This window comes from Myripristis murdjan, chromosome 11 (assembly GCF_902150065.1).
Source record: "Myripristis murdjan chromosome 11, fMyrMur1.1, whole genome shotgun sequence".
In the NCBI taxonomy this organism is placed as follows: Eukaryota; Metazoa; Chordata; class Actinopteri; order Holocentriformes; family Holocentridae; genus Myripristis; species Myripristis murdjan.
In genome coordinates, this window is record NC_043990.1 from 8,907,412 (window position 1) to 8,927,468 (window position 20,057).

The window sequence follows — 20,057 nt, forward strand, 5'->3', positions numbered from 1 at the left end:
CACACACACACACAGAGGCATAATCCAATGGGGAAAAGGCACTAATCAAGTCCCCCAGGCTTTCATCCTTTCACTGTGGCTCCTTGTCATCATGAGATGCAGTAAGACATACACACTGAATTATTGTATTGTATCATTCTCTCTTGATCATGTGTAGTTACTCTTTATCAAGAGTATGCACTTAAGCATCGTGATAAATTGTGAAATATGAATTATTATCATGATTAATGCTACATCTACACCCAGAGACATTCTATTACATCCAGTAGCCAATGTGAAACCTAAATCTACCTTCCACCACATAGACACATTAAACTATAGTTCACTTCTGTTGAAAATTACAGATACAGCTTGATAATTCCTAAGTCAGAAGATTTTACTGTATTCATTTAGCTAGGACACTGCTACATTTTTGGCGAAAAAACAAACAAACATTAGAGCTGAATACAGGCCCCATCCAGTACTTTCCTGTATGTTGTTATTCCTGCTCCAGCCAGTGCCTGATTCTGCACCACTGTGCAGAAACATAACCTACAAGATTTCTTGTTATGCACCTCAAATTATTACTGCAAACAAGAAACATGATGATGAGAATATGAAGAGGAATGAAGAACTACAAACTGCAATTTACTTTAATTACTAATGTGAGATTAAACTGGTTACCATTCAGTAAATGACAATTAAAGTTGCACTCAATCTGCTTTGCGTTGCTTGGAAACCTTCTGAACAGCTAGTTTTTATGCTCTGCTGGAAAAAGGAAGACAAAATGTTGCAGAGACGAGAGGGTTTTATTGAAGAATATTTTCAAAGGAATTAAGAATAGACACTGGTCAAGGCCCTGGCTATTTCTCGGTGCCTTTACACTTTTATTGCTGCTCCTAACAATGTCCACTACTCACAAACATGGTGAGAATTAGGCACTGTGTATAGGTTCATATAGGCAGTTTGTGTCTGTATTGTTCATAGCCAGAGTTTAAGGTTCATTTAACACATGCTAAAAAAGTAAAATGCACTCCACACAACACTGGACATATCTATGCACTTACTCTGCACTATAACTATGTACTTGAGGAGGTTTTCTATTCCATTCGAGAGTTAACCATAAGGTCTGATTTGTGTCCACTTGTGACAGTTTCACACTAGACAGGCTATAGACGGGGATGAATTGTGGCTGACGTTACCTACCGAATTTTACCAGAATCAGGTCAGGGAGCCAGTGATGCATTTCCTCTTCTAATTGATAGCAGGTCAGGTATTAACACAGCAACAATTAGCTGACAGACAGCTAGCACAACCAGCCACAGGCAGACACAGTGCAGCAGCAGGCGGGGACAGTTGCAGGCATGTCTGTGTTTGGCTGGATCATCTTCAATACTGGGCTAACTGGTGACACTTAGTGGTTTGGTAGAGCAACTACACCCATGTTTACCCATGTTATAGGGTTAATGATGACAAATGATGGACTGATTAATGTCCTATGGTCACTACTGAAGTTCAGTTGGTTGGCAGAGCATGGTGCTAAGACTGCCAGAATTAGGGGTTTGATTAACACCCATATAAAAAAAAATGTGCTCTCTTAAATATACTGCATAGTATGTTAAAAATACTGTGAACGGTGGATTTTGTATAAGACAGTGAGTGAATAGCTTTCCATATGTGCTCTGTAAAAGGACATTAAAGTGGAGAGCTTTTGTCACCAGTGGATTAAAGTGAATTATAGATCCAAACTTTTACTTAAAGTGATGAGCTAAGTGCCCAAGACAAGACAGGCTGACATCAGGGGTTCAGGCAGGTGGTGACAGGGCGAGGACGTCACTCAAACACCTCCATGTTTAATGTGCTTTGAGTTAAAGAGGACTGCTGAGGGGGCAGGTTGTCTCGGTCAGCCAACAGAGAGATGAGAAAGATGAGACAGAAAGAGAAAGAGAGACAGAGACATGCCACCTTCCCTCTAACACAACATGCCAGTGAAATGATGAAATGGAAAGTGATAGCTCGGCGTGAGAATTCCTAGCATCGGCTGACCTGCTGAGTCACCCGATCGCACGTACACCCCCTAGTTTGTACAAGCCTGAGGCCTGTTTCCTGAAATTACTTCCTCATCACCATAATCATCATCATCATGATGAGACCAGAGTGACCCCAGGGAATAATCTGGAAATTACATATTTCTCTTCAGTTCAGAGCCCAGTAACTTAATAGCAGAACATCTTTGTCCAATAAGTATGAGCACAGCACAGCAAATCAACTTTTTATGGCTCTCATCTCTGATATATTGTATACTACACAGCATTTCTATCCAACCTTGCATTGTGATTACACAATATTATTTCCATGAGTGCTACAAATCAATAAGCAAAGAAGAAAAAAAGAAGAAAGAAGTTAATTTGTACCAGATCTTCCTATATCTGCAGCAGCGCATGGATGACTGCAATCGACAGAAGGATAAACGTGTTCAGCGGTTACAGTTCCACCATCTAACTTCTCCTGAAATGACTTCATGACATGTATTTCAAATACATGCGATGAATCTGTGTAAATACAGAGTTGCTGTAAGGTTTATTTTTTCACGATGACAGAGCTAGGCTCATGACTCTGATGAATTTCAAGTCTTTTTGCTAAGCTAAAACAAAATGCTGCCCATTAGAACTGAACTGCTGGATGTACAGAGGTGAAAATGGTATCAAACATCTTGGCTCATTCTGGTGAGGTCGGATAAAGGTTAATTTGCCCAAGACATTGGAGTATTCCTTTAATTGGCTTGTGTAATTGTTTAATGTTTGGCACTATTGTAAAAATGTAAATGTGTTATAAAAGCAACGACATATTCGGCTACTGGCTTGCTGTGGACATAGCAAAGAGGCCAACAAGCTGGCTATGTCGTTATATAGAGGAGATCATGGAGTTCATGCAGCTCTCTCTCATGTGTCATATTCACACACACGATGCTGTGAGTACGAGGTACGTCATCCTGATCCACCAGGGCTCCTGCAATGCCCTGCGCTGCTGGAGTTTCTCACAGTAAATCCTGGGTGCTACTTTGTTTAGGTCTTCTGAACCCAATGAACTCTGGGAGCTCTGAAACTATCTACTGCTCTGCCCACCTAGCCGCCTCCTCCACCACTTCCTCCCTCCCTCCTCTATTTTTTCACCCTTCTGTTCCAGCTAAATACCTCCAGCCTCTTTCACCCTTCCAGTCTATTACCTATGGGTCCCTCTCTATTCCTCCTCCTGCATCACTCCATCTTCATTGGGTTTTCTCACTCTCTCTCTACCCATTGATTCTCTCTGTCTCTCTCTCTTTCTCTCTCTCTTTCTCTCTCTCGCTCTCTCTCACACACACACACACACACACACTGTTCTGCTGATTCATGCTCATTGAATTGGTTGCTGTGGAGTCATGCGCTCCTGTTTCTATGGCAACCAGCTGGCAGTGTAACCTAGCAAGGTGATGATGTCACCTCACAGCGCGTTCTAGCGGGCGATCATGGGTACTACGGCTGGTTGGTGACCTAATTAGAAATCTGAGCGACAAAATAAAGCTGCTCCTCTTCTGAGTAAGTACCTAAAAGAAACCAAAAAATGAGGATTTCAAATTTTAATCTCAAAGAATTGTCTTCTCTGTAATGAACTGGCTTTAAGCATTGTTTCCTCTATCCAACTCGGCCATCATGCATGACTTGGACCCAGTGGAAATGGGAATCCCAGTGTAATGATTGCCAAGGAAGTACAGCTTTGCCTGCAGGCTGTGGTAATGAAGGAACATTTGGTGGAAATTCAGGCTTCCTCAGGACTAACAACAACAGAAAAAACACCACTACAGATGACTGTCTAGACTAAACTAAACATGTTCTCCTTCAATCATTTCCTTTCTGAGTAAGCTGTTAGCAGAGTTAATAATTGTGATCACAGCATAGCACAAAATAACAACAACATAATTGGAATTATTATTTAAAAGCTGTGCTTTCATAGAAATGGAAACTGATTCAGGCCTGGGGAGTAAACATGGTGTCCTCTCTGTAGCCTTCATGCTCGGCTTATATGAAGCCACATGTGGTGCTTTAGAAAATGACCTAGTGCAATGACCTGCCCACAGGTCATTTACTAAAACATCAACGCACACACACACACACAAACAAACAGTGGCCAGCAGCAAGAGAAAGTCACAGATGCACCCAAAGACCTACAGAGCAAATGAACAGTGTCATACTGTACACACATAAAACACTGGTTCAACACGCTTCATTTGCACCAAAAGCAAAACAAGTACACCAACAATGTTACCCTATGTAAATCCAATGGGCATGTATACCAACAATAGCTGAACACTGTGTTATTTCCTTATGAGGCTGCAGAGCTCTTTGTAAACTCGAGTAGAGCAGCTGACAGTTCATTGTCACTGTACAGACTGAACCGCTAAAGTAAACCTCCATATTGGCAGGGCACACTTAAGTCTCTTAAATCCAGGCTGCATCTGCCTCAGAGCTTCCTAAGGAGAGCAAACACACACACACACACACACACACACACACACACACACACACAAAGACACAGCAAAGCCCATCCTGGCAGTGATACTACCTCTAATCCAGACAGCTGGGCACAAATGACAACAGGACAACATAGAAATAAGTAAACAAGGGACAATTAGCTCTATTTAATTTCATTCAAATGGAGACTGCATTACTACAGTAATGGCTGGAGCTCTAATTTCATTATTTCATATTAAACTAGGGGTATTATTTCATCATGGGCTGGATCTGAAAACCTTTGTGGCCCAATATGCTATTAAACCAAAGATTTCAAGATAAAATGTACTTCCTGCTTTGACTGAATTGCAAATTAACTCCAACCAGGATGCAACAGAGGCTGAAGCAACAGGACAGCGTGTGACAGGCACAGACCTGGAAGTGAAGGATGATGGTCCAGATGAGACCTAACGTCAGCTTTGGATTCCCATCTGTGATGTCATCGTTCCTGATGTTCACCAGTTTGACCTGAAGACGGGAAAACAGAAAAAGTTTTTATTTTTTTTTGGTTTAGTTTGGTGTTTGCCCTTTCTGGCCTCTTTGCTGCTATTTGCGTATAATGAGGCAAGCATGCCAAAACCTGTCAAAAATATGGTTCGCTGATGCTGGTGGAGAGACTGAAATAAACCTGGTACTGTTGGTAATGTGTTTGTCTGCTCTATATATACAAGTGTACCACTTATTTTGACACTGTAAGATTTTCTGGGCAATATCCCTGAAATCCACTTAAGAGGAGTGAGAAGTGAGAAATCATTTATATATGAACTTATCTTTACTGTTTACTGGACTAATTGCTGGAAAAATCAGGGAGGTTTTATTATAAAACAAACTAATTATCCGCAGAGGAAAAATGGTCTCTATGCCCATGCTGAATTCCAGAAAAAGCAAGTGGTGTAGCTCCTTTGCACAGGAGGTTTTGATAGACAGGTGCAGTGAAGTGTGTTGGCCAGTCGAGCATGAGGAATGATGCTGGGACATCCTGGGAAATCTGCTGTGTGTCAGCCTGGGAAATCTATCCGAGCTAGACCACAGGGGGTAAGGATTTAAAACAGCTTTAAAATGTGCTATAACAGTGCAATGACTTATTAACACCACTCATTGAATACACCAAAAAATATAGAAGAAAGCAAAGTACTTGTATTCACTTTGCAGTGCTATAGATGGTAAATGGATCTCTGTTCCTACTATCATGTTCAATATGTGGAAGAGGTTCTGTAAGAGCTTGTATAATGTAGTGTCTCCTGCTAAGCTCAGCCACCCAGGCTGCATAATTAGACCCATAGTGGGACTGAAGAACCGACAGAAAAGAAAAGAAAAGGAAAGGTCAGTTCTCCACCGCTGCTATCTCCTGGGAACATGACAAGGGAAGAGATGACAAGAACAGGTTAATGCAGAAAGGGGTTTAAAAAGAGAGAGCGAGAATAGAGAGAACAGAGAGCGATGCAGCATAAGAGAGGCAGAACAAATGTGATTCAGGAGAGTTGGGAGATTAATTTGGAATAAAGCAGGAATATATCTTAAGAGAGATGGTAGTATAGAGGAAAAATGCAGTTTGAGAAACAGAGAGAAAAGAAGGCAAGGATTCAGTTGAAGAGAGCGGAGATACAGATCCAGAAAGAGAGGGAGAGGAGAGAGGGATGGAGTCAGTGTGTCCTACGTGATGAAGCTAGGGTCTGAGAGCAGCTCTCTCTTCACAATAAACAGATGCAATGGCGTGTGCAGCACACTGAGGTACAGTAGACTCAGGAGGTAACGATACTGCATACAGTGCAGCTTCATCCACTGCAGCAACTTGGCCCAAGAGGGTGCTCAGAGCCAGGGCAAATAAAATCTGCAATTACCTGGTTTGTTTTAGCTTGCATATCTGCACACTGGGCAGTTTTAGACACACAGGACCACAGAATGGCCTGAAAGTGTAATAAAATGATCTTGGGACACGTTCACATCAAGCTTCCTGGAGCTGTGTAAATGTAACATTTCCTCTGTTAGCTTGATTTTGTTTAGGCAGGTGAGAATAATGCCATATAATAACAGTCTGACACCTGAAAATTCACATTTCATCCTCAAGTCATTGTGTTTTTATTTATAAGCCCTGGATTTTGCACAATGTGACCCTGCTGAATCTAAAAAATACATTTTCAACTACAAATCGGACCAAAAAAAAAAAAAAAAGGTGTGACTATACCATAAAGCCCTAATATGGACAGGATTGGTTTTATGGAATGACGTCAGGTAGTTCTGTGTATCACAGTTGCCCTCAGTAATATTACCTCAGTCTCAAGAGAACAGGTCTGTCTTTTTCACAGACGACCTCTGTGATTATTAAAGAAAATGACATTGTGTTTTTAATCAAATTCTGTCTAAATGGAAGCCTATGGAATGAAATATAAAATTCATGTTTACACAAATATATTGAACGCCTGTGCCTTCTACTGAAACATCTACTTACACTGCTTCTGATGCTCTGCTGCTATGGAGATATTTGAACAGCTTCTTGCTGTTTTAACTGCCACGAGGGAGAGCCTTAAATCACGTAATGCATGCTAGTAATTAAACTTTTAAATTTGACAAGAGCAGCAGGGTAAACACAGGTGTTACTAATAACCTTAATTGAGGTCAGTAGTAATTAGTAAGGCCAATAATGAATGCTGGCTCTGTGGAGAGGCTCTGTTACACTCAAATGGAATGGAATGCCATTAGCAACACCTGTGTTTACCTGCTATTTCATGTCAAAATAGCTGCTGTGAAAAAAGGTCTATTGAAAACCCAGCTGATGGGTACTGGCACTGGAGTGAGGGTTAAAGGAAGCATCAAGAATTACCTGCAGCAAGTATTTCACCCCTGTTTGACCTGGCCACCTGTTGTGAGTGGCTAGACACAGAGTGAGTCAGTCTGGACTCAGATCTACACTGTTTTTATTGCTATCACTCACAGTTTGCACACTGGTTACATCATTCTGAGCACAGTTTGTTAAGTATGTCTGTGTTCTGATACAGGAGTGAAGTAGGTCTGTTTGTACATACCTGTCTCTGTTTGAGGAAGTCAAGGGCTATTTGGACATTCTGTAGTCGATGAAATCTCATTCGCCCCTTTTCTCTGGGCTGGAGAAAAAGAAGGAGAAAGGAAACAGATAGTCAGTAAATGATTTTAAACTCAGAGGTTTTCAGCAGTGAGGCGGATACAAAATGCAGCATTGTGTGCAAAAAAAACTGCAGATCTCAATTCACAGTGCAGTCAAGAGGGCAGTGCGGTTGCAGTAACGTGGCATGATCCTTCGGAGGGCGCTGTCTTCAACAGGAACTGGTAAAGACAGGCCGCAAGAGCAGAACAAACACATTCTGCGAACCAGACTCAAACCATGCTGGTTTAGAACGACAGACTCACACACTTCATGTCAGACAAATTCCTCACCTTACATACCTCATCACACACACATCTCGGATAATTCACACCAGTGCATCATCCATCTGTCACTCACACAGCACATCCACATAAATGTGAACAAAGACAGGTTAAGACTAAGAGAAGAAATACAGTTGAAGAGAGAGAGAGAGAGAGAGAGAGAGAGAGAGAGAGAGAGAGAGAGAGAGAGAGAGAGAGAGAGAGAGAGAGAGAGAGAGAGAGAGACACTACACACACACACACACACACACACACACACACACTCGCTGTCGAGAACACTTGTGTGTTCACACTGTGCTGGGTAAGAGAAGGTTAGGTTGGGTTTAGTCATCACAGCGGTCACACTGCAGTTCTCAACAAGGAGAGGAGAGGACTGAGGAGAGAGCAGCATGCAGCAGAGGTAGAGGTGTGTGTGTGTGTGTGTGTGTGTGTGTGTGTGTGTGTGTGAGAGAGAGAGAGAAAGAGAGAGAGAGAGAGAGAGAGAGAGAATGCGCGAGAGAGAATAAAAGAGAGAGAGAGAGATGTGAACAACTCTCCCATTTTTACATTTCTAACTAAATGAATACTGAGGCATAAACACTCTCTTGTCACATGTCAGTAGTAAAAATCAATATTCATTGTTGCTCAATAGTATAATGTGGTAAAAAGATCATTATATACTCCATAACCTTTGCTTGCAAGACAAATGTGTGACAGAAAACTAAGAGGCTACTGGCCTTTTATTTACCTATACAGTTATTTATTATGTTAAATCCTCTGACACACAGCACACCATGTTAGATTTCGCCCTGCACCCGGTGTGTCAAATGTTGTATTGTTCATTCTCATGTAAAGCAAGACAAATTCCTGGTGCAGCCGCTGTGCTTGGCCAACAAAAGTGTTAATGATCCTAATAATTGATGTAAGGAAAGACAGATAAACAGTACAAAATCTTTCAGCCAATCTGAGGGCAATTGCTTATGTTTAATATGAGCACAAACACTAGTCATTTTCGGATCATGTAAAAGCTGGTGTCTATATCATTTTTTTTGTTTCTGTCATTTTCATAGGATGAAATCATGGATTCATTTTTTGTGTATTTTATGAAACTACAGTGGTTCATAAGCAAAATATTAAATCTCAAAAATCTTTCCCAGATATCTATAAAGCTGATGTACGCTATAATATTGTGTGCAATACATGCAATATGAAATGCTGTTGACTGGTGAAAGCCTCATAGCTATCTCCAAAATATCAACTGTTCAGGAAGAACCACAGCCTGACAAACATTACATTTTGACTTTAACTTTTTTGCCGATTTTCAATATATCAACAGTTATTTTTAGTTATAGTTATTAGAGTTATATAGTTATATTTTTATTTTTTAACCCACAGACGAGCTTGTGGTGCTGTAAGTGAAGTTAAAACAAGAGAATCTGAGGAGTTGCGAGGTTTCACCAGGCAGCAACAGGAGATATATTGTAAGCTGTGTGGTTTCATGTACAGCTCAGTGCTGCTGCGGTCAGTGTCACGGCACTCCCATGCAGTTTCAGGCGCCACCTATGGGACAGAGGGTAAAATTTAGGGGTCAGAGGTCAGAGGTCAGACAGGACCGGGGGGAATCAAACGTACTCCCTGAGCTCCTTCCTCCTCCTCATCCTCCCCTCCGAGCAAGATGAGAGGAGGGGCCCGCGACACACACGCCTTTTTCAGAGTCGGGCCACTCTTGAGTTGCTACGGTAACAGAAAGAGGGGAATTTGGGGACAGATGAAAAGAGCAGAGGAAGGATACAGAAAATGAGGGAGGACCAAATGAAAAAGGGGCAAAACAAGAACAGCTACAAATAAAAAAAAAAAGGTAACCAGCTAAACAGTGAACACTGTAAATTACGTGACTCCTGTTCCCTGAACCTCGAGCTGCAACTAATCTTCAGCAATGACAATTCATCTATTTACTATTTTTTCAATTATGTGATTAATCATTCAGTCTATAAAGTGTCAAAAGCTATGAAAAACCCTCTTGGTGGAGCCCAAGGTAATGTCTTCAAAGTGTTTCCTTTCCTAGTATTTTATGAAATATAATGATTTTATTTTCAAAGTCCCCAGCATTTTTTATTCAAATTAAAAAAAAAAAAAAAAAAAAAAAAAAACATCAAAAGGGAAAGTAAGTAAACTTCGCATCTTAGTAAAGCTGGAAGAAAAGATTTGGGATTTTTCCTCAAATATAATAATAATAATATAATAATAATAGATTAATCAGCTTACCGTATTTCACCAATTAATCGCCCAGGCGTTTAATATGCAAAATCGACTTGGACCCCGGGCGTTTAAAAGAACCAGGCGGCTATTCGCTGCAGGCCTTTATTTATTTTTGCACCAGGTCATTATCGTGATGACAGCTGCTGTCCAACATATTTTCAGTCGGTCGATTTAAGATTACGGTACACCCTTTTGTTCTAACGTTAGCTAGTGCTCTTATTTTGAAAGAAAACGGAAGTGCCGCACTGTTATTGTGCGGCTAACTGTTTACTTCTGCAAAAATAAGGTGAATAGCCTTATTTTGGGTTACCTACATATAATGCAAATAATCGCCCCGGCGGTTATTCGGGTGGGCGTTTAATACGCAAAATGGGTGCAGACCCCAGGCGTTTATAAGAACCCGGCGGCTATTTGCGGCCGGGCGATTAATTGGTGAAATACGGTATCTACCTGAAAGAAATATTTTCTGTCTGTCAGTCACAAGCTCACACACACACACACACACAGTGACCTAAGTGACATCACTGGCTGAATACAGTGTTATAGATAAGGATTCATGGAAATGACAGTGTCAGAGGGTCTTCTGCCTTGTGTGTGTGTGTGTGTGTGTGTGTGAGAGAGAGAGAGGGAGCAGACCCCAGTCAGCAGTCTGTCTCTGTCAGTCTACCTCCTGTGTCACACTGTCTGTCTGAATCAGGAGAAACACTCTAACATCACCACTCTGTGGTCGCAGGAATAAGCACAAACCACCTTTACTTACTATTGTTGCATATTTCTATCATTATTGTCTGCCTGTAATGTTGATGATAAATATATAAATTTAAGGTGCTTCAACTCTGAGTCAGTCAGGGTGAGAGTCAACTGAGAGATTTCTAGATGAAGTTGATGTAGCTGTTTGCACAAAACCTCAGGAGGAGAGAGTTTTTATGTCTACCGAGTGGTACAGGTATTTTTGTGAGGGGTGTGTTTGAGTGTGTGAGACATTCTCAGGAGTGTGCTGCATCGGGCCAGGCACAATGATGTGTGTGACATGTGTGACAGTGCACTGAGGTGGAGTGCTGAAGGTGACTGTGATGGAAAACACAATAGCGTGTGAGTGTGAGCAGGATAATAACAGTGTGTCTGTGCAGGTGTGTGCATATAGTTTCATATATGGACTGTGTGTGTATGTGTGTGTGTACGCGTGTGTCCATACCAGCGTGACTCCAGACAGGACTTCCAGAAGGGAGATGAGGTTGTGTCCGTCCCTCAGATCCTCATACAGGTCTGTAATGTGTTTCCTCACCTGAGAGAGAGAGAGAGAGAGAGAGAGACAGAGAAAACCAAAGTTAGTCACTCACAGTCAATCATCCTTGCTGACTAAACACAGCTGACATCGCCCCGCAGCCGACAGTGCCGCTGACACTGGTTGCCTAGGTAACAGAGTCCAGGCACCAGCTGTGCCCCCCATCCCTCCTTGTCATCGCCTTCCACACAGCGACTCAGCAGCCCGGCCGAGCCCTGTCATCACCAAGAGAGCTGGTTTTGTTACTTTTCTCCACTTTCACTGAAACAGACAGACAGGAAGACAGGCAGACAGACAGAGCTTTCGGCTAAAGACAGAGACAAAGTGATGATAGCAAAGATGTGACAAGGAAGAGAAACAAAAAAAAAGATATTTCCTTATTTTTTTTATCTACTTAGTTATTTATTTTGACCGTATACCACGGTATCTCCCCTTCTTTTTACACAGTTCTTTAGTCATTTTCAATGTAAAATGGCATGTAATTACATCCATTTTTAAGGCTATGTTTTTATATGCAAGATAATGACCAAAAATGTCCTCATGCAGTATAAATAAATAAAAACTGTATGTACTTATGAAACTATTACATTTTTTTTAGACTATACATATGATGCTACACATTATAATGGGGAAGAACTAATACCACAGGGTAAAGAAGAGGAACAAAAGACAAGAGACTGATGCATACAGATATTAGTGCTGAATAGATCTGAACTACGCAAGGAGTTTTGAGGGTCAGTGGTTCTACCGATTTGCTGGGAATGTGCCTCATACAACCTGTTTAAGTGTAAGCCTGTCATGAGTTGCTATGTTTGCATTCCTAGTTGAATTAAAATGAATATTTACAAAGAAGGATGCACATCAGCCACCATAAAATGGCTGCAGAAAAGTACTGCAACATCAACTGAAGTGAACTGAGCTGAAGGAAAAGATATAAGCCTTTTAAAACTTTATTTTAAGGGCATTTTTGCTATTTGGAAGGAGTGGAAGCTGATAAAGACACAACACATGAATAAAATCCAGAACGCTGCAAAAATGCTGTTTGCACCAGAGTCCGCAGACCAGCCTGGACAATGTCCCTGCGTCACATCTCCATTCCACACTCTGTACCTGCATTGACAAACTTTTTACTGCAGTCCTGGCCTGAGGACAACAAGCTGCACTTCAACACTGAACCACAAGAGGGTAACAGAGTCACAGCAATAAGCTGGCATACTGTGGCTCTTCCACTGTGCCTCAGTGGGGTTTTCACTCTCCTGTCAAAGCCATGAGGGAAAAACCAAAATAATAAATTGTTATTTCTCTGAAAATAGCTGTTCCCTAAAAGTTAGGGTTAGACATACGGCCTCCAGTGAGGTTAAGGTTATAGTTGCGTTTTCCATTTAAAAGTGTGACTGGTTCTAGCTTTCCTAATCGATTAAAAACGAGCCTAATAATAGGCCTCCATTCTTATTTAACATTCCCTTTTCTTACTTCCAATTTGTATTTTCCTGTTTGTCAGTCATCTGCCTCGCACTCTCACACTTCTATCTCTTGTCTCCCGACGGAGTGGGACAAGTACAGAGAGGGCCAAGTACAATCGAGTTAAGACAGGAACCAGCGTTAATTGGATAACAGGAAGAATTGGTGCATCCAACACTGACTGGAAATGAGGTTGTGTGTGTGTGTGTGTGTGTGTGTGTGTGTGGATGATTTCAGGAAAGCATGAACATGTGCATCTCGTGTGTCCCTGATTTGCGTATTATCAGCTTACTGGAACAACACCCTGTAAATTAAACTCAAACACAAAAAACTCCCTGTTCTATTGGTTTCCATTCATTTCTGTTAATTCATTTGCACACAATAGCTGCTACAGACTTCTGACACATCAGCACTGCTTTGTCTGTAATAATTGGTCTGGCCTCAGTGATCCTTATTAGGCTAACAGGCTACAGAGCCTTATCATAATGACCTGGAACATTTCTACTAACACAGTACTGCTGCTAATGATGTTATCAGGGCATTCTGTCGGCCTTGTTTTGGTACCAAGCACAAGCACTATCAATGGCTACATAAATTTGATTTCAGTTTGAGGTTACAGCAGATACCAATGTTATGTTTAAAATGAATTCACTGTCTTCATGTTAAGCTGTTTTGAGTGGCAGAATGAGTGGAGGGTTATCGCATCAAGATGACAATGTCAGCTAAGTTGTCGATCAAACCACAAATACTAAATTTAATTTGCTTTCTTGTTACAGTATGAAAACTCTGCTGCCCTGTGTTGCAAAACTCACCCGTGGGTGACCAGAGCAGCCTAAAACAAGTGATAAAAAAATGACTGGAGAATATTATTTGACTCAGGCCTGGAGCTGAAACTGTACACAGAAAAAGTAGTCCCACTGTCATCGAGGTACATTAAGCAAACTAAATCTGGATGATGTTAAAATAAAACAAAAGTCTAATATGACACATTTCACATTTCATTACATGCAGATGGATCTGTAGATTGTTTATCTGCTGTGTGTGTGTGTGTGTGTGTGCGTGCTCAGTTCCTCAGAGAGCCAGCTGTGTGTGATCTGTGGTGACAGCAGCTGTCCAATGCCTCTGGCACCACAGCAGAGTCCCACACTGCTGCTGATGTTACAGGAGAGCAGACACACAGACAGCACCTACGTGACAGCACTGCTGCATACAAATCTGACTAAAACAGAGACTAAATATTTTTAACAGCTTCTAAGGTAGCAGAGGGGTGGGGTTAACCATTCAGGACAATACAGTGAGTGATACAAAGTGTAAATGTCCATAGCTGAAAAAGAATTCATGTGACTGATAAATTACTTGGCATCATGTGAACTGCCTCGATGTTGCGAACCCCACTCATCTGCTTAAAACAAACCAAAATAATTAGATGCAAATATAACTGAAACCCAGGTCTGAGTGCATGGGTTAATACCTTACACAGCCACTCCTACAATTTGGAAAAAAAGATCAACTTTACTGCTGTGCAGCAAAAACAATCAGCTGCAGTTTCTGCTCTGTGTGCCCTGGCTTTATTTACTTCACGACCATTAAAGCATATGGCGTGTGTTTAATGGCTGCTACAAGCTAGCTTAGCATCATTTTAGCTGTATAACACCTAATGAGTCGACCCTGAGGTGAAACAGCTACCAGCCTTCTCATAATGCAACGCTAACTTAATCAAAGGGCTTCTCCGCCAAAAAATAAATGAACAAATAAACACATAAATACATATAAATGAACAGATATATACTAATATAAAGATTTAGATATAGAAAGATAGATACAGATATGCTCTCTAAGAGTGTCTCTACTTGACTGTCTACTGGCTCTTGAGTGTGATATATTATGAAAAGTCACTGTTCAGTGGAGCAAAACCCAGTCATGTTTCAAGTCTATTTTGAGAGCTATTTGCTTTGTGCATAATAGATAAAACACACAAAGGAAGACAGACAGAGCGTGGGATTAAAAAGAATGGCTGGTTAAATATCTTGCACTGAGGTCAAAAGTTCTTCGTCCCTGTGAAAACACTCTGCAGAATCCGTCATGTTTCTCCCCTTGTCTTAACCTGACCTGTTAATCCACAGCTACCGGCTTCGTCCTGTCCTCGCTACATAAACACTCTGCAGGGTCACATGGTTTGTCACACTGTACACCAGCAAGTGGTTTCAACCCTGTGGACTGTGTTGATACTGGCGTGTGCTTTCAGTACACACACACACACACACACACACACACACACACACACACACACACACACACACACCTGCTTAAGTACACCATCCGCACACCTAGGTAGCCAAACACACGCACACAAAGCAAAAAGGAGGATGATGATGTCACCGGGTAGGAAGCTGCAGTCACAGAGTGCCTCTACCTGTTCCTCTCCCTCTTCATCTCTTTTCTTTCTCTCTTTCCAGTTCTTTTGATTCTGTCTTCCTGTCTCTCTCTTTAACTTTAGTTGTTTTCTCTGGCTCCGTCTCTGTCGAAATCTCTGTTGACAGGGTGGAGCAGCTGACAAAGTGACAGTGCTGGTACAGAGTCAATAGATAATGTTCAGTAAGCAGCCGATCCACCCTATCCTCAATTAACAGCACACAGTGTTCTGACAGGTTACTGTTCCAGTGAGAGATGAGTAACATGTTTTCATCCAACAGTGCCTGGTAATTTAAAGGAAGACTCCAATGTTTCAGGCAAAATGTCATTTTTCCAGCTTACCCAGACTGAGCCAAGATGTTTGATACCACTTTCAGCTCTGTAGATCCAGTGGTTCGGTTCATATGGGTAGCATTTCATGTTAGCTTAGCATAAAGACTGGGACTCTATGGCAGTTGTTAGCCTAGCTCCGTCACAGTGAAAAAATAAACCTTACAGCGACTCTGAAGCTGTTTTGTTTACACATTGTCTTATGTATGTTTGAAATACACGTCTTGGACTGTTTTTTAATGAGCTGTACATTTCAGGAGAAGTTAGATGGTGGAACTGTAACCGCTGAACACGTTTATCCTTCTGTCTGTCGCAGTGATTGATACCACTGAAGGTATAAGAAGATCTGGCACAAAAAGGTTCGGAGTTTCTGTAAGGTTTATTTTTTTCTCTTTGACAGAGCTAGGCTAACAACTCCCATAGACTTCAAGTCTTGATGCTTAGCTAACACAAAATACTACCCATTAGAACCAAACCAGTGGACGTACAGAGGTGAAAATGGTGTCAAAAATCTTGTCTCAGTCTGGGTAAGTCGTAAAAACTGCATTTTGTCCAAAACACGTTGGCGTATTCCCTGCGATGTGCGATAGTCACAAGGCATTCTCCATCTCTAGCTATCGTCCCACCCTTCCCTCTCTTTCCATTCACCCTCCCTCCTTCTCTCGTCCTCCCTCTATCTTGCTGTGGTGGAAAAGGTCACAGCTCTCTTCAATAAATATAACTCCCTGTCTGATGCTAGCTGACTTTCAGGCTAATGCTCTGGTAGACAGTGTCTCGGTGTGTGTGTGTGTGTGTGTGTGTGTGTGTGTGTGTGTGTGTGTGTGTGTGTGTGTGTGTGTGTGGTTAAAGTGTGGTGGAGTTGCCCATGTTGCAGGTGCACTGTGCCACCTGCAGCCACTGTCTGTCACCTTCACTTTTTCCTGTCTCTCTCTCTTTCTCTATTCATCTCTGTTTCATTTAAGTGTTGGAAGTGGGCAAGGTTTTAAAATATACTCAACTACTCTGCCCTGTGTTTTATTGTGAAACAGTTTATCAAAGAACATCCACAGTCAAAGTATCTCATTCACTCTTCACCTTATTTAACTCTCTCTCACTGATGTGAATGGCAACACAAAAAAGCAGAAACGTCCTATAAGAGATGAATGGGAGTTGTATTTCCAGCAGATATAATACTGTCTCTCTCTCTCTCTCTGCCCACCTCCCTGTGTCTCTGACCTACATTTACAGTGATGGTTGGGTTTGCCAGTGCTGCTAAGCATTATAGAGTTACATTAGCCAGCTGGGCCGCTCTGCCAACAGTTGCTCCAGAGTTATGGGGTCAGACAGACGCTCCTGTAACGGGTCATGTGACACAAATAGCCCGCATTCTCCTCCTTGCTGTGTAGGACTGTGTGTGTGTGTATGTGGGGTACAGGAAATACATACAGTATGTGGCACAAAGGGTATGCATGTGTCAAGGTGGTATAAGCAGTTGTCAACCAACAACCTACACAGACAAACAGTGGAGTCAGAGAGCAGTGTTTACGTTTCCCCTTCAGTGTTATCTGGAGGGAAAACAGTTGACATCACACACTCAGTCAAGTTTTAGTCTTGGCATTTGTACTTTTGACACGATTTGAGGACAGCCAAGTACTACTCAAGATTTCCACTCTTAAAATTCCTTGACTTGTCAGTGACTTTCTATGATTAAAATGTTGAAGTTCCATGACATGTGTGAACCCAACATGACCTTTTATCCTTGACCAATATTTAAGTTTATTTTGCTGTGGAGGAAGAGAACATAATATGAACAAAATGTAAAATTAATACAATGTTTGGTGAATAACTACTTTACAAATACTGAATAATTAGGAAATAAGTAGTTAAAGTCCCTGTCTTTACATGTCTGAAACAGAATTTTTAAAATTCTTTGACTTTCCAGAAATAGTGACCTGCCTCTCTTCTGAAGGACTGAACAATGAATCTTACTTAGCTGTGTGTGTTTTGTTTTATTTTGTTTTTCATTGTTTATTAACAGGCAGACATTAAGGCTCCATGCAGCTGCTCATTCAGTCTTAACTCAATTGTTTGTTCTTTTATCATCACTTCCAACTCTGACAATCGAGTTTGGCAACCTGGCTGGAGAGTAAAGAAACTCTGCCAATTAATAATTCAATATTCACAACCAGTGAACATCGCTGAAACTCACATTCCTAATTAAATACTCATTCAATATTCATTATTCATTTATTCATTCCTTTGCTGTTCCTGCCAAACATGAGGGAACATCGGCACAGCTACACAGAAGGGAGTGTGTTAACACGCTGTAACATTAGACCCATTACTTGCAGTGATAAAGCAGTTCAGACAGATGCTAATCTTTCAGTGTGTGTGTGCAGCCTGCTGCCCAGAACTGGCCATATTAACACACAGGATGTCTGACTGACCTGTCAAACCACAGTGCACACTGAGGCAGAGGGAGAGGACATGCGTGAGCACAAGAGGTAACTGCTTTTCTAATAATCTGTATTTTTGTGACAAGAGACAGAGATGGGGGTTAGTATCACCAGGACGCCCCGAAACCATTTTATAAAGCTGTCACTCTGCTGATGCTAGGCGGCAGGGACAGAGGTTCTCAAATCAATGACGCAGAGAGGTTGGGGTGTAACCGAAAAATATATTCACAGTTGCACTTAAGACTTTAACTGCCAGCCAATTTGAAATGATATGCAGAAACACAAGTAATTCTGGTTCCACAAAGCTTGTATAACTTCTAGAAATATTATAGGAATACTATAGGAGCATTGTAGATGTTGCTATTTGTGGCGTTGATCATGAAGCTCAGTGATTATGTTAAAAAAAAAAAAAGAAAACCAGTAAACTAATGTAGGGGGTCTGCAATTTCAGCGGTCAGCTCTAGGTAGAAGTGTGTGTTCGGGCTAATAGTTTCACCTCCTGCTAGTCGGACAAATTAATCCCTCTGTCACCTCACTGAGGATGAGGAAGAGGATGGAGATGAGTAGAAAATATGTTTCCCCTTAATTGCTTATTTCTCTGCTCTATTTTATTGGCTGTTTTATTACTGTAGATAGCAGTAGGGGAGACAGAAAAGTCCATTCAATTTACCAATATAACCTCTTTTCTGAAGCTATTATTTTGATGTACAGCATCTTCGTGAGCTGGGGGTTTTCAGTTTTTTAAAAAGTTTATTACTCCTCTTTCACATCCCTTGATCTGCCTTGGTAAGCATATACTTTTTTTGCCATTTAAATTTTTTATTTCTACATTTATTGAAACAGAACATGACCAAGAGGAAAAGTCAAAGGCAAATCCGCCAGTACTGAATAGAAAAATAAACCGGGAACAAACATTTCCACAGGAAGGCAAATAAGGACAGTGTAAAGCAATTTGACTTGATAGCTGTGTCATACCTTGATGAGATGCTTGTTGACCCATTTTGTGAAGGTTTTCTTCTGCACCCTGTCCCGCTCATCTGGAGGACAACAGAAGAAACAGAGGGAGAGGGAGGGAGAGAGAGAGAGAGAGAAGAGACAGAGAGGGAAACGGAGGTGAATTACATAATCCAAATCCAGCAGTGGCATTATTGCACTATATTATTTACATGACCTCGCCTCCCGGACGCTCACATTCAAACTGACACACACATGCACACATTTCTATTTCTGAATTTCTGACTCATTTCTGAATCATGATTTGTAGGGGATTCTACAGTAGAGAGGTATCACAAAAATTGCAAAAGAGATTTTGGTGTTGCTGTGGTCTCCCTCACACACACGCACACACAAACACTGAGTAGCGGCCACAAGCTTGTATTGGATTACTCCCCCTAACCTCTCTTTGTTAACACACATTTTTGCACCGAATAAAGAAGCTCTTACACATGGATAGCACTCATACATGAATACACACAATGTGCAGGTGCGTGCACACACACACACACACACACACACACACACACACACACACACACACACACACACACACACACACACACACACACACACACACACACAGGTACAACAAAATCTCTAAGGCGATTTGGTCCTGCTACTGTTAAGAAATAAACTGCTCAATAGACTTTTTTTTCTTAGTTGAAAAAGCTGTATGAGAGCCGATATAAAGAGGACCGCTGTGCTCCTGGGCAACAAGCTTCACTCCCACTGCAATAACACATCTTTACTGCACATCTACCTTGAATGAAATCATCATTTGGGGACTGAGATTGTACCAATAACATGCAAAAAAAAAAACGTTCTCTTTTGTATTCTTTATTCTCTTAGCTTCGACTGTGTCAGTATCTGTAAGGCCAGCTATACTGGATTTTGGATAAAGTAACATGGTAAGGCATAAATGTCTGCTCCTGGTTTTCAACGCTGCATCACGGTAAATGAATGCAGTTT

The 20,057-nt window shown here is 41.4% G+C and overlaps 1 protein-coding gene across 8 annotated transcripts in view; it reads right to left on the bottom strand.

Moving 5' to 3' along the window:
* The window catches only part of macf1a (microtubule actin crosslinking factor 1a), a 167,046-nt gene that overhangs the window by 137,198 nt on the left and 9,791 nt on the right, over positions 1 to 20,057 (bottom strand). For all 8 annotated transcript variants that reach the window (XM_030063174.1, XM_030063173.1, XM_030063172.1 and 5 more), the window contains exons 2-5: positions 19,068 to 19,129; positions 11,365 to 11,454; positions 7,553 to 7,630; positions 4,905 to 4,997 (exon numbers count right to left, since the gene is read on the bottom strand). In XM_030063174.1, coding sequence (XP_029919034.1) covers positions 4,905 to 4,997; positions 7,553 to 7,630; positions 11,365 to 11,454; positions 19,068 to 19,129 — 323 coding nt within the window. The remainder of the gene's footprint in view (positions 1 to 4,904; positions 4,998 to 7,552; positions 7,631 to 11,364; positions 11,455 to 19,067; positions 19,130 to 20,057) is intronic.